The sequence below is a fragment of the Acipenser ruthenus genome, chromosome 41 (assembly GCF_902713425.1).
Source record: "Acipenser ruthenus chromosome 41, fAciRut3.2 maternal haplotype, whole genome shotgun sequence".
Classification (NCBI taxonomy): domain Eukaryota; kingdom Metazoa; phylum Chordata; class Actinopteri; order Acipenseriformes; family Acipenseridae; genus Acipenser; species Acipenser ruthenus.
Genome location: NC_081229.1, coordinates 5,021,019 through 5,033,521, shown reverse-complemented (window position 1 = coordinate 5,033,521; position 12,503 = coordinate 5,021,019). Strand labels below are relative to the sequence as shown.

General features: G+C 38.0%; 1 protein-coding gene across 2 annotated transcripts; it reads right to left on the bottom strand.

Annotated features, from left to right (window-relative positions):
* Positions 1–125: 125 nt before the first annotated feature.
* Positions 126–9,117, bottom strand: LOC131709092 (macrophage mannose receptor 1-like). 2 transcript variants are annotated; one of them, XM_059010960.1, is made up of 6 exons: positions 9,036–9,117; positions 5,906–5,979; positions 3,870–4,241; positions 2,978–3,334; positions 2,141–2,329; positions 126–1,938 (listed from the first exon to the last, which is right to left on the bottom strand). In XM_059010960.1, the coding sequence occupies exons 2-6, from the start codon at positions 5,934–5,936 to the stop codon at positions 1,556–1,558; spliced, it is 1,332 nt and encodes a 443-aa protein (XP_058866943.1). In that variant the 5' UTR covers positions 5,937–5,979; positions 9,036–9,117; the 3' UTR covers positions 126–1,555. The 2 variants fall into 2 exon arrangements, with proteins under 2 accessions (XP_058866943.1, XP_058866944.1); XM_059010961.1 differs by having other exon boundaries at positions 9,028–9,076.
* Positions 9,118–12,503: the final 3,386 nt, after the last annotated feature.

Here is a 12,503-nt window from a genome sequence, read left to right as displayed (position 1 = left end):
ATTGTTTTTCTGGGACTAAACATGTTTAGTTAACAATGAAATACATTTCAGGTTTTGTTACAATTAGAAAAACAAACAAACGACAATTCAAATTCAGATTAAATCTGTATTTATTTTTATACCAGCAAAAAATCCAGACTATCAATATATTCAGCAATACAGAATATAAATAGACAGAAGAGACTCACTCATATAACAAAGTTTCTGTTTTGATTACAGTGTACCTATTAACTACATTCATCCACAGAGTAGCATTAGGTGCAATCTGCATCATCAGAAACCAGGCCCTGTTAGCTGTCCAGTTTGGGTATATTCCCTAGAGGCAGGTAGTTTCAGTTGCAGGCAGACATGCACACAAGCTTCCTCCCTCCCTCCTTCTGTCACTCTAATGTTCTCTAAACAGACACACTCCTGCGACTACCTGCAGCAGCAGGGGGGTAAGAATGCCCGCTCTGCTGTAGCTCAATGAAGCAACACAAAAGTGCAAACAGGAAAATAAATGTTTTATTTTGATTTTGTTATACTGGTGCTGATGACAATATCCAGGACCCAACTACAGACACACCTTTTTAAATATGTAAAAACTAATTTAACAAGTTAAAACGTTTAAAATACTACTGACATATGTAAGCATTACTTAAATGTGTAAATCCTACTTAAATATTATAGAATCTTTTTTTTTTAAAGGCAAAAAGCAGAAATTAAAAAATATTAAATAAGACCCTTTCACCCTCTCTACTTCCCTCTTAACAATACATCCTATAGGATGCTGACCAAGGTTTAAAATCCAAGTTCTTATATCTTAATATCCCCAGCAATAGGATCATTGGTCCATTTCCTCATTTTGAAGATCTTTTGGTTCTTTGCTTGTGTTTGTGATATGTAGATATTTAAAAGAAAGTGTTAATAATAATAATAATAATAATAATAATAATAATAATAATAATAATAATAATTTAAACCAAGTTGCTGCTGCTTCCTGGTAGCTGATCAGTCCATGTATTGCAGTTCAAACTCTCTCCAATGGTCAGGCCTCAATCAGACCCAGTGACCTACAGCACAGGTACCAGGATGCAGCAGTTTATCTACAGCCTGGCATTTTAAATAGCTGCGTATCCTGAACTAAAAGAAAAACAAGTGAACAGCAGCTTCTGAAAAGACGCCTCAATGCTGATTGTGAGGAAGTGAGGAGGGGAATCATATTAGTGTTGCGCTGTGCCATGAACCCCATAAGACAAACATTGTGCACTGAAGCCTGTGCAACACTATTATGCTTCCCCACCTCACTTCCTCACAATCAGTATTGAGGAGTCTTTCCTTAAGTAATTATTGCCCCTTTAAGATTGCTACACATTATTATCATCTACAGGACTCTGGCATTGCAAGTTACAAGATTTTGTTTTGCTTTATTGTTCACGCATGCTACGTTTATACAATAAAATTTAGACTCAGATATTTCTAGAACGTTTTTGTAAATCACTTTTTTTTAGACTAAAGTGACTTTATACTATAGAATGTTTGAGAAGCAGTGCTATAAAACCTTTCAGATGTGTTTTTAACCTTTGAAACAGATAAAGGGGAGCTTTTCATAGCAGCACAGATCATTCCACTCAGCCCCCCCCTCCTCCCCCAGCACCATCTCCCCACAGTGCTCATAGTAAGGATTGTTGGGCTCCCCAGGGGCCCAGTTAGTGTAGTTTAGGGGGGCCCTCTTATCCTTACCAGCAACCCAGTACCATTTATCATACACAACGGTTCTGTGCAGGCCGATCCAGAATCGCGACGCAGTGCTGTTCCTGACGAGCTCCGACACTCTGTTCTGTGCAGCCAGGCTTGTGAGGCTCACTAGGTCAGTGTAGTGATCCCTGCAGTACTGCCAAGCCTCCGGCCAGACCATACTGTCAGAGATCAGGTGGAGCTCCTCAGGAACTGGAGTGCCTGGTAAAGAAGATATAACAATGAAAATAATAAATAAAACTAATAATAATGAATACAGTCACTAATACAGCCCATCCAAATGCAGCTTTTCTGAAATCCTGCTTCAGTCTGCATTTCATTATGAGAGCTGTGTGGTTCAGATTATTGGTGAGTTTAGGCTACGAGGGTCTGGTTTTACTGCACCCTATGACACGGTACCCACCTGTTACTGCGGGTGAAGTGCCAGGGAGCCAGGAGTTGGAGTGTGAAGGGGAGCTGGCTTGAGGAGAGGTGCCGCCCATCGTGGAAGGCTGCTGGGATTGTTCTCCTCCATCTGGTGTTTGGGAAGCGGCTGGCTGGGTGGTTGGAGATCTCGTAGAGCCAGACTGAACAGTGGTGGTGTCCTGTAGATCTGTGGAAATGATCACATAGAAAGAATCAACCAGCCTGCTAATTACCGCACTGTGCTGTGCATTGTGTGGTGGTGTCAGGATGTGCTGTCCTAGTATCTGCTGCTCAGGGAATGAATCTACAGTGTAGGGGAGTCAGGATCTGGAGTGTGAAATTGTTTTTTAAAGCCTTGGTTATTGACCGCTCAACTACAGTAAACTGATATTTAATTTCTTACCTGTTTAATGTCCTATTTTGTGTGTTCTGAGTAATTATCTACTTTGATTATTATTGGCCATGCTTACAAACTAAAGGTGGGGAAGCATACAAGTGTTGCACTGGCTTCACTGCACAGCGCAACACTAACATCCTTCCCCACCTTACCTTAGGAGTCTATTCAGAAGGTGCAATAGTTTGAAGACATGTCAAAGAATGATGCGCAGAAACCACAATGGAGAATCACTCAGCACACACACACACACACACACACACACACACACACATGCACCCACGCACGCACGCACACACACATGCACCCACGCACGCACGCACACACGCACGCACACACACACATGCATGCACGCACACACGGATATTAAACAGGTAAGAAATTAAACATTCTGAGCAGGTAGCTGATCTAAAGCGTCTCTATAACTCAGAAGTGACTTGCCTTTGTAACAGATGAAGTTGTTTTCGTCAGTGCAGTCGTTCACCTGCCATGCCCCAAAATTCAATTGAGAGGTCACACAGGTTCCATCGCTCTTTGGCTGTTCTTCTCCCCAGTGGCTGTAGTTGAAAGTTTCCCCGTTTCCCCAGCCCCAAGACCCACCGTCCCTCCTCAGTCCTATCCAGTAGTCGATATTGGAAGTGGTTTTGTTCATCAGCTGTTCGATATCCAGGAGCACGTCTTGGCTTGTGATGCTCACCAGGTCTGTGTACAGAGATCTGCAGTGTTCTCTGGCTTCGTCCGCATTCTTCACTGTGTGAACCAGGAAGTACTCCCTCTGACCGCACTGCGCAGAAGGTCCTGCAGAGAAACACAACAGTGTAACAGGACTGTAAATATAATTATTATTATTATTATTATTATTATTATTATTATTATTATTATTATAAATCATTTAAAATAAATCGATCAACCAGTTAGGGATTTGTCACAATCATAGTCCATCATATTCTGTGTAAAGATGTCATACTATGCACTGAGCAATTCTGAAGTAATGTTCTGAAGTAATGTTTAATAGTGGTTCCTGTGAACATGTTTAGTTTTTCTGATTTATAACAGAATACTAGCAGCACACAAACTACATATTACAATAGCGCACTTTATTTTAAACATACATTTAGTTTTTTTCTTAATGGTATTTTTTTTTTCAAAACTCCAGTATCAATGCACTAAACGTACTGATGGTTCCATCCAGATATTTCAATGACGCGTCCCTGCATTCTACTTCAAGAAGTCACAAAAGGACTGTTTGGAAGAATCGCTTTATTGAACATCTTGATGTTAAATTACAGGCTGTAATCATCATAAAAATATAAGGCAAAGCAGTTCTCCGTACCTGCCAAACAGATGAACCTCACAAGGTCATCACAAGGTCTGGTTTCCCAAAATCCATTGGGATTTATGGCTCCACACTCTCCGTTAGCAGCTGGTTCCTTACTCGCCCAGTTTTTGTATTGAAAGGCCTCGCCTGTTGACCATTCCCAAGACAAGTTTACTGTGTTTTTATGTAGACCCAGCCAAAACGAGTAATCTGTGATCTTGTACAGTGCCTTGACTGCCTTCATTTCCTCTTCACTGGGAACGCTAACCAGATCAGTGAAATTACTTTGACAGTGTTGGCGAGCTTGGTCCCAGGTCATTACATCTCTGACGACGTGGTATCTTCTTTGAGGGCAGCAGACTGAGAGACCCCCGATCAAGGTGCAGGCTACAACAACAAAAACACAACAGGAGTCAAAATCTTCAGACCACTGGATAATACAATGGGGAGCGTTTTAGTGACAGGATCCATTCAGGCAATAAAGCATCTAAAATGTCCTGTAAAAGAGGTCCTGATTTGAATGATTTGAAAGAGACTTTTTAAAATGAATGGTGTTGCAACAGTTTTGTAGCCTGAGAGTTTCTAACGTTTCGAATTATTTCAACTTCTAGCCCTGGCTTAAACGTTTCTATATAATCTATCAATGTTCCAGTTGTTTGTTCACTTCGTGACCTCTTATTGTATTCCAGTGTAACGTGCAGTGTTGTGTGATACACTCCTGTTACAGATCCTGTGTCGGTGTGATGAGATGACGTTAAAAGCTCTGAGACACGCCTCCAAACGACTCCGGCTCTTTTGCATTGTGGTTCACACGGGGGGCATTGAATGCCAAATTGATTTTTATGCTGCACTGCATTTCTCGATATGTGTCGATAATGGCGAATAACAATGACGTTTGGCATTATTTTGTTATGTCTGTCATTTGTGTTTAAGGTTTTATTTCAACATTGTATCAATGTGCGACATAAGTGCGCAGTAAAAGTGACACGAAAGAAACAATTCAAAAGGCGACAAGCTTTTCTATCAAAGAAATTGACTGGTTTTGTTACGTTGCACTGTCTGTAGGATTTTTCTTCTTTGCAACGCTTTTGTATAATTGTAACACGCAGCAATACAATGTAGCAATTAAGCAAGAATTCCATAGTTGAAAATTGCAACTTTGTATATAACTGTGTACCAAACCAGACTTAAACAAACAGCACACATGTATCTATTTTACAATCTGCTCGCTCTGCTTTTAAATCTGTATGCTTAAAAACTCAATTCAAAATAATAATATCAAATGGAGGACTAGGACTTCTATTAGCATCAAACTTATTACCAAAAAGAATCTGGTTTCCAGAGCTAGCAGAAACTTCTCAGTGGATGAAGACTAAAGTGTTTAAATAAATATGATCATACACGCTGCGTGTGCCGGGGGTGGGGTGATTACAAACGATCCGCCGCCAGACAGGTTAGCATTCACACAGGGCAAAAATAATAGATCCGCACCAGGGTCGATTGTCCAAACCAGCCGACAACACCTATTTTTTCGATATTGGATCGTTTGCTCTAAGACCACATTCACATGGGAGTGATTGGACGCTCTCTTGAGGTGTGCGGGGGGTCGCCGGTTTGCACCCAGCCTCGGCCCTGTTACAACGGCACTTACTTCATACAGTAACACTTGTAAAATATGTTGGCTAAAGGTGTCTGTTTATTTATTTATTATTATTATTATTATTATTATTATTATTATTATTATTATTATTATTATTATTATTATTATTATTATTATTTATTAGGCACTTAATCTGCATTATTTTCCACCATAATAGTTTTGTGAGACATATGGAAACATATCGTGCAGTGTAGCCCCCTAAAATGTTTGCCTCGACCTCCTCAGCTCCCTCGCCGGGGAGAGCCTGGCGCCGCCACTGCCTGAGAGACCCATTCCTTCATGTTGTGGAGCTCTTCTGAATCAAGAATACTTTCTTACACAACTAGCAGAATCAGTCTATTAAATGTGATCATCTGAATCATACTGATCAGTACAGCACAGTGAAACTCACCGGACATGATGAGGAAAGCCAGGCTGCACATTGCTGTTGTCTCTGATGAGCTCCGTCACTCGGGATTGTATTTCCTAAAGGACAGTAAGAATTATTTTCTTAGCCGACTTACAATTGTTACAAGATATCACATTATTTTTTACATACAATTACCCATTTATACAGTTGGGTTATTACTGGAGCAATCTAAAGTACCTTGCTCAAGGATACAGCAGCAGTGTCTCTCACTGGGGATTGAACCAACAATCTTCTGGTCAAGAGTCCGGAGCCCAGAGCCCTAACCACTACTCCACACTGCAAACTCCAAATGATTCAGTGCCCATCGATACCGCGTCTAACGACATTGTGCCGTAGACAGAAGTCCAAATACATGAATGTGTGTTTCATGTGCATCAATGATAAATATATCAATTGATTCCATAGCAGAGTCGAGGTGCCCCAATTCAGCAAATGTGACTAACTGACGAACAACACACTGGGTTATCTAACATTGTAAACATATAGGACTGTGTGGGTGAACTACAGTTTCACTTGTATGTAGTGATTTGTGCAGTAGCCAATCACAGATTGACAGCGTACCATTTTCTGACGTTACACGGGTCAAGTTTTGGTGCGTTCTGACGATGTGCCACTTTCTGGCAATAATAATAATAATAATAATAATAATAATAATAATAATAATAATAATAATAATAATAATAATAATAATAATAATAATAATAATAATAATAATAATAATAATAATACATCACATCCATGTGTAGGGCAGCAGTGTGGAGTAGTGGTTAGGGCTCTGGACTCTTGACCGGAGGGTTGTGGGTTCAATCCCCAGTGGGGGACACTGCTGTTGTACCCTTGAGCAAGGTACTTTACCTAGATTGCTCCAGTAAAAACCCAACTGTATAAATGGGTAATTGTATGTAAAAATAATGTGATATCTGCATAATATGAAATCTTGTAACAATTGTAAGTCGCCCTGGATAAGGGCGTCTGCTAAGAAATAAATAATAATAATAATAATAATGTGTAAGTTTATGCGAACATATTAAATGTCTGCTTTTCTATTTGTGTTCCTCCAGTTTCTTCAAAACAGCAACCTCTATAGAAACGCAAATATTAAAACCCTAATCTAGAGAAAATGCGATTTGAACGGAAACTGCGTCACTCACCAGCCGAATAAGTTAATAAAATAAATAAAATATTTAAAAATAATAACAAAAAAAACAATGCCAGTCAAAATACACATCATATCCAAGTTTTTTTTCATGTGAATATAAGAAAAACAACAAGTGTTAACAATACCACTTCTTATTAATCACTTCCGTGCGAACATGTTAAATGCTCGATTTTCTATTTGCCTCCCCCTGCTTTCTCAAAATAACAACCAATATAGAAAATCAAATAATTAAACCCATTAGAGAAAGTGGAGTCTGTCCACTAGATAGAAATATCGGCGCGGCTGTGTCCTGCATTTATGACCGAATAATAATAATAATAATAATAATAATAATAATAATAATAATAATAATAATAATAATCTCAGAGTTTATTTATGTAATATATTTGTACTAGAAAAAAAGTATTCATTTTTAAACTATCCTTGTTTCATATTAAAAAATTAATACAAATATTAAAATACACTACATTTACAAAGACAGCTATTCACAAAGACAATTATCAAGCGACCATTGATTCATTTTCCCCTGACAACAGCGCAACCATTTAAAAACCGCAATACTTTTTTTTTAACCAGCCTTAATTAAACAATTTCGTACCGTTTACTTGTATATCAGAAATACATTTTTAAATAGCTGCATCTATAAGACACTTCATACAGATATAAAACTGATTACCATAATTTATTCATTTATATATATATATATATAAGGACTGTTTAATTTCACTTAAACGGGGAAAGCATAAGTGTTTATTTCATGAATGAAGTTGAAGAGCTATACGTGACTATGCAAGTCATCTCGGCCCTGTAATATAACAATGCTTTATTATTGAAGTGGATGGGAAACGGTAAACACTGTTTGCAAGATATAAATGGTACAACAAACCAAAATATAGAAATACACTTTTTTTATTGCCATAAATGGACTGCTAGCCGGGGTTACCAATACAAGAACAGCACTCAGAATTGCCGACCTGCAGACAAGGGGGCGTGTCGCTCCCATTCCTCATGCCTGCGTGGTTATTTTCTCCTGCTGGAGGTTCAAAACAGTTCGAATCGGGCCTCAAACCGCTTATTCTTCCTCCCCACAATTTCATTACACATCACACTCCCACTGTGCTTACTGTAATACAGACTACTCAAAACGTCGGAGAAATTCTTAATGATCGCTTTCACAGTCTGAAGCTATGTATATCTCACAGCTGTTCCGGGAACGCCAACTTCGTGCATCTCCGGTGCGTTTTCGGTATTTTCCGGAATTATTGATCGTTTTGCATCTCTCAGTGCTCTAAAATTGATCATGGAGATTTAATTTCTTGCTCATTGTGAAAGTAAACCAAGTACGACCCCAAAGCCAAAAAATGATTTTCTGTGTGACATTTGGACTTTAAGAACACACTGAAACCACGTATTTAAGAATTAAACTTACATCTTGTGCAGGAGACTTCAACCATGTTCCACTGTTTTTAATTGTTTGAGAATATATTCGGCCGCACCCAACACACACAAAAGAATAATAATGAAAAAGACTGTAAAGAGTAAAGTATATAAATATTAAATACAAAATATTCGAATGGGTTTAAAATCTGTTGCGTGTTTTAACTTCTTACAGATTTGAAGTGCATCTTCTTTAGTATTATTATTTTTTTTAAAATAACATATATACTGTACTAATAAAAAGAAGCAAGACAAAGTTGGTCCAATTTTCCAGGACATACTGTATATCCGTCAATATATATATATATATATATATATATATATATATATATATATATATATATATATATATATATATATATATATATATATATATATAAGAGAAATATATATATTTAAAAAAAAACATAAAACATGCCGTCAGATATTTCTTCATTCTTTACAGTTCTGTGGTTACGATATTCTCCGGTATAGAGCAATAAGAGATTATATTGAGAGGTTTCCTTACCACCTTACCAGCTAGTCCAAGAGCTCCCAAGGTGTTCTCCTCTCCAGTGTTGATGGTGAAAGTGACAAAATGACATCATCTCGCTTTCCATATTGAGAATGGACAGGAGGCAGGAGGCAGGAGACACGCCCTCTGGCTTGTGACAGGCACGCATTATAATCACAATCACAGGCTTATACACAGACACCAGCAATGATGCACATTGCATTAGTTCAATTAAAAAGGGGATGTGCTTAACAAACCTGTCCGTTAAAGGTACATAAATCCAATGTATTGTCCCTGCATAAAATCCAATATTATAAATGTGTGTTTCATACAAATGTATTTTAAACATTTCTTTGTATCAAGTTAGTGACTGATCAGCCGGCAGTATTGGGGTGCAGCACTCAGAAAGGGTCCCCTTCCTTTCATTTATAAACTCTGGCAGGAGGCAGGGACCCTTTGGACTGCTGCACCCTGACAGGTGAGCTCTCTGCTTTATTGATCAGTCACTAATTAGATATATCGGATTTCTACTTACTTAGATTCATATATATATATATATATATATATATATATATATATATATATATATATATATATATATATATATATATATATATATATATATATGTATATATATATATATGAAAGCTCAAAAAGCCAGCTGCCCAATGTTTCGATATATTGTACATATCTTTCTCAAGGGAGCCTGTGTTTGAATCAAACCATTGGAGGTATTTGTAAGTTTTTAATGGCATGACAAATACTTATTACTGTTTCTAATAATACAACAAACTTTACATCATTTATGTCATGTGCTTGACTGGTGAAGTGCTGTACTATTGGTTCATTCATTTTTTTTATTTCTAATTAATGAAAGGTAGTTCTGAATTATTTTATATAAAGTTGTTCCAGTCGCTCCAACATATTTTCTTTCATCACATTTTTCACAGGCTATTCCATAAACAACATTGCTATTTTTACAGTAGGTATTCGTTTTTAGTGGATATGTGTTGTTCTTATGTTTAATTATATTTTTACTTTTGTCCATGTATTTACACACTTTACATGTACTAGTGCAACTATCTGTAGAACCTATTCTGTCAATTATTATTTTATGTTTACTGTGAACTAAATCACCTAAATTAGCTTCTCTTTTGAATGCTACAACTGGGGCCTTAAGGAATGCTTGTTTTCAATGTTTTCAAAATTAAGTAGAATCCGCAAGTGTTTCCAAACTATATTAGAATATAGAAGTTTCCCCAATATACAATGTGTTGCATTTCTTGCAGATCATGCAGTAGACTATTCCTTTAGAGGTACATGTAAAATGTTCATGAATGTTGAATGAAGATTGAATGCCTCTAATCTCTGTTTCAGGATGAATGTATTTACAGGTATTACATTGTGGTCTAGTACATGGATATGTGCCTTTCAGAGGTTCCCCAGAAGGATGAATAGCACTGTGTACCACATAATCTCTTATATTCTTGTCTCTTCTATATGACATTAAGAGGGGGTCTTGATAATAGGCGCTGTAGATCGGTCTTGTTGTAAAACAGTAAAGTTTCTTTGCACAATTGTCTGTATCTTTCTGTTGGTCGGGTGGTAAGTGAGGACCAGAGGGATTCTATCATCTGTGTTTCCAAAAAGAGGTGCTGACCATAAGAGGTGCTGACCATAAGAGGTGCTGGCCATAAGAGGTGCTGACCATAAGAGGTGCTGACCATAAGAGGTGCTGGCCATAAGAGGTGCTGACCATAAGAGGTGCTGGCCATAAGAGGTGCTGGCCATAAGAGGTCCTGACCATAAGAGGTGCTGGCCATAAGAGGTGCTGACCATAAGAGGTGCTGGCCATAAGAGGTGCTGACCATAAGAGGTGCTGGCCATAAGAGGTGCTGACCATAAGAGGTGCTGACCATAAGAGGTGCTGGCCATAAGAGGTGCTGACCATAAGAGGTGCTGGCCATAAGAGGTGCTGACCATAAGAGGTGCTGGCCATAAGAGGTGCTGGCCATAAGAGGTGCTGGCCATAAGGCACTTTATACATTAATGTCTCTGCAGAGTTTAAAAAAAAAAAAAAAAAGTTTGCACACTCAAAAATCTCTTCTTCTTTTAGACTTGACCGCTAATATTATGCATCCGATTCCTGTTAGGTTTTGTTTTAAAAATGTTTTATTATTTATTGAAACAAAACAAGAAACAAACTGAAAGCGTTTCAACACATGGTGTGTCTTCATCAGGTGTTGCATCGATTCGTGAAATATATATCATTGGTGTTTACTGTTTTTTAGCTCAGCAGAGTATATATAAATCCAGTATTGCAACTAGCCCCCTCTTCCCCTCCCCAGGTCTCCAGAGCCAGGTGAATGGCAGGACAGCAGTTTTGATTTGCAAACACCTTCCTTTCCCCCTTTGCATGATTGCATTTGAATCAAAGGCTACACTCCAATCCAAGCTTGTTCTTTTTTTTTTCTACTCACGTTCATTAAGATTACCTTTAACCCTTTGTGTCCAGAATCCTCAAGGCACTGTTGACTCAAACTACTTATTGGTAAACCAGGAAGTAGGAGACATATCCTCTGTGATCTGACAGGTCCATCAACGCACTGTGCCACCGAGGTATTGTGACCTGAATTTGAACCCAGGTCTCCAGTCAAAGGTGTAAGGCTTGTGCATTAACATTATCAAGATGGAAGCCAAGTCTAGTGCATTAATATTAACAAACTGCACCACCAAGCCCAAAACACATTGCATCCCAAGCCTCCAGAGAAAAGTGAAAAGCTAGTCAAGTGCATTAAGTAAATCCACTATGCCAACTAGCCCTCACAACAACCCCCCCCCCCCCCCTCCCAAGCCAGGTGAAAGGCAGAACACCAGTTCTGATTTGCAAACATGTCATATTTCCAGACTGTTTTGCATTATCACATTTGAATCAAAGGCGCTGCACAGCAGACCAATCCAAGCTCGTTCTTTTTTTTCAATGCTCAGGGAATAGCAGAACCTTTAACCCTTTGTATCCAGGATCCTCAAAAGCTTGTAGACTGAAACTATTTATTTGTAGACATTTTATTATAATTGATTTTAACCTTTAGATGCATGTACAGTCGTAGACAAAAGTATTGTCACACTACACTTATTATACCATAATTCAAGGTAACAGATTAAGGACAAGCATTTAATAAACTTGTACCAAATTTTAATAAAAACAAAAAGTAAAATACACAATTTCTAGTAATTTAACCAATAATATATATATATATATATATATAATTTTTTTTATTATTTTGTGTGTCCTCATTTTACTTTTATTACAGGTTTCAGATGTTATGATAATTCTCAACAGGATGTTGCATCTGGTTGGTGAAATCTGGGCCCATTCTGTCTTGCATAGTTCCTTCAGCTGAAACAGATTGGATACACATCTTTTTTAAGATCAGTCCAAAGCATTTCTATTGGATTGAGATCTGGTGATGGTGAAGGCCATTCCAGAA

Coding starts and splice junctions, on each gene's coding strand:
- LOC131709092 (XM_059010960.1), bottom strand. CDS start 5,936: ATGTGCAGCCTGGCTTTCCTCATCATGTCCG. Junction 3,335..3,869: donor GAGGTTCATCTGTTTGGCAG/GTACGGAGAACT, acceptor GTTTCTCTGCAG/GACCTTCTGCGCAGTGCGGT. Junction 2,330..2,977: donor CAACTTCATCTGTTACAAAG/GCAAGTCACTTC, acceptor TCATTTCCACAG/ATCTACAGGACACCACCACT.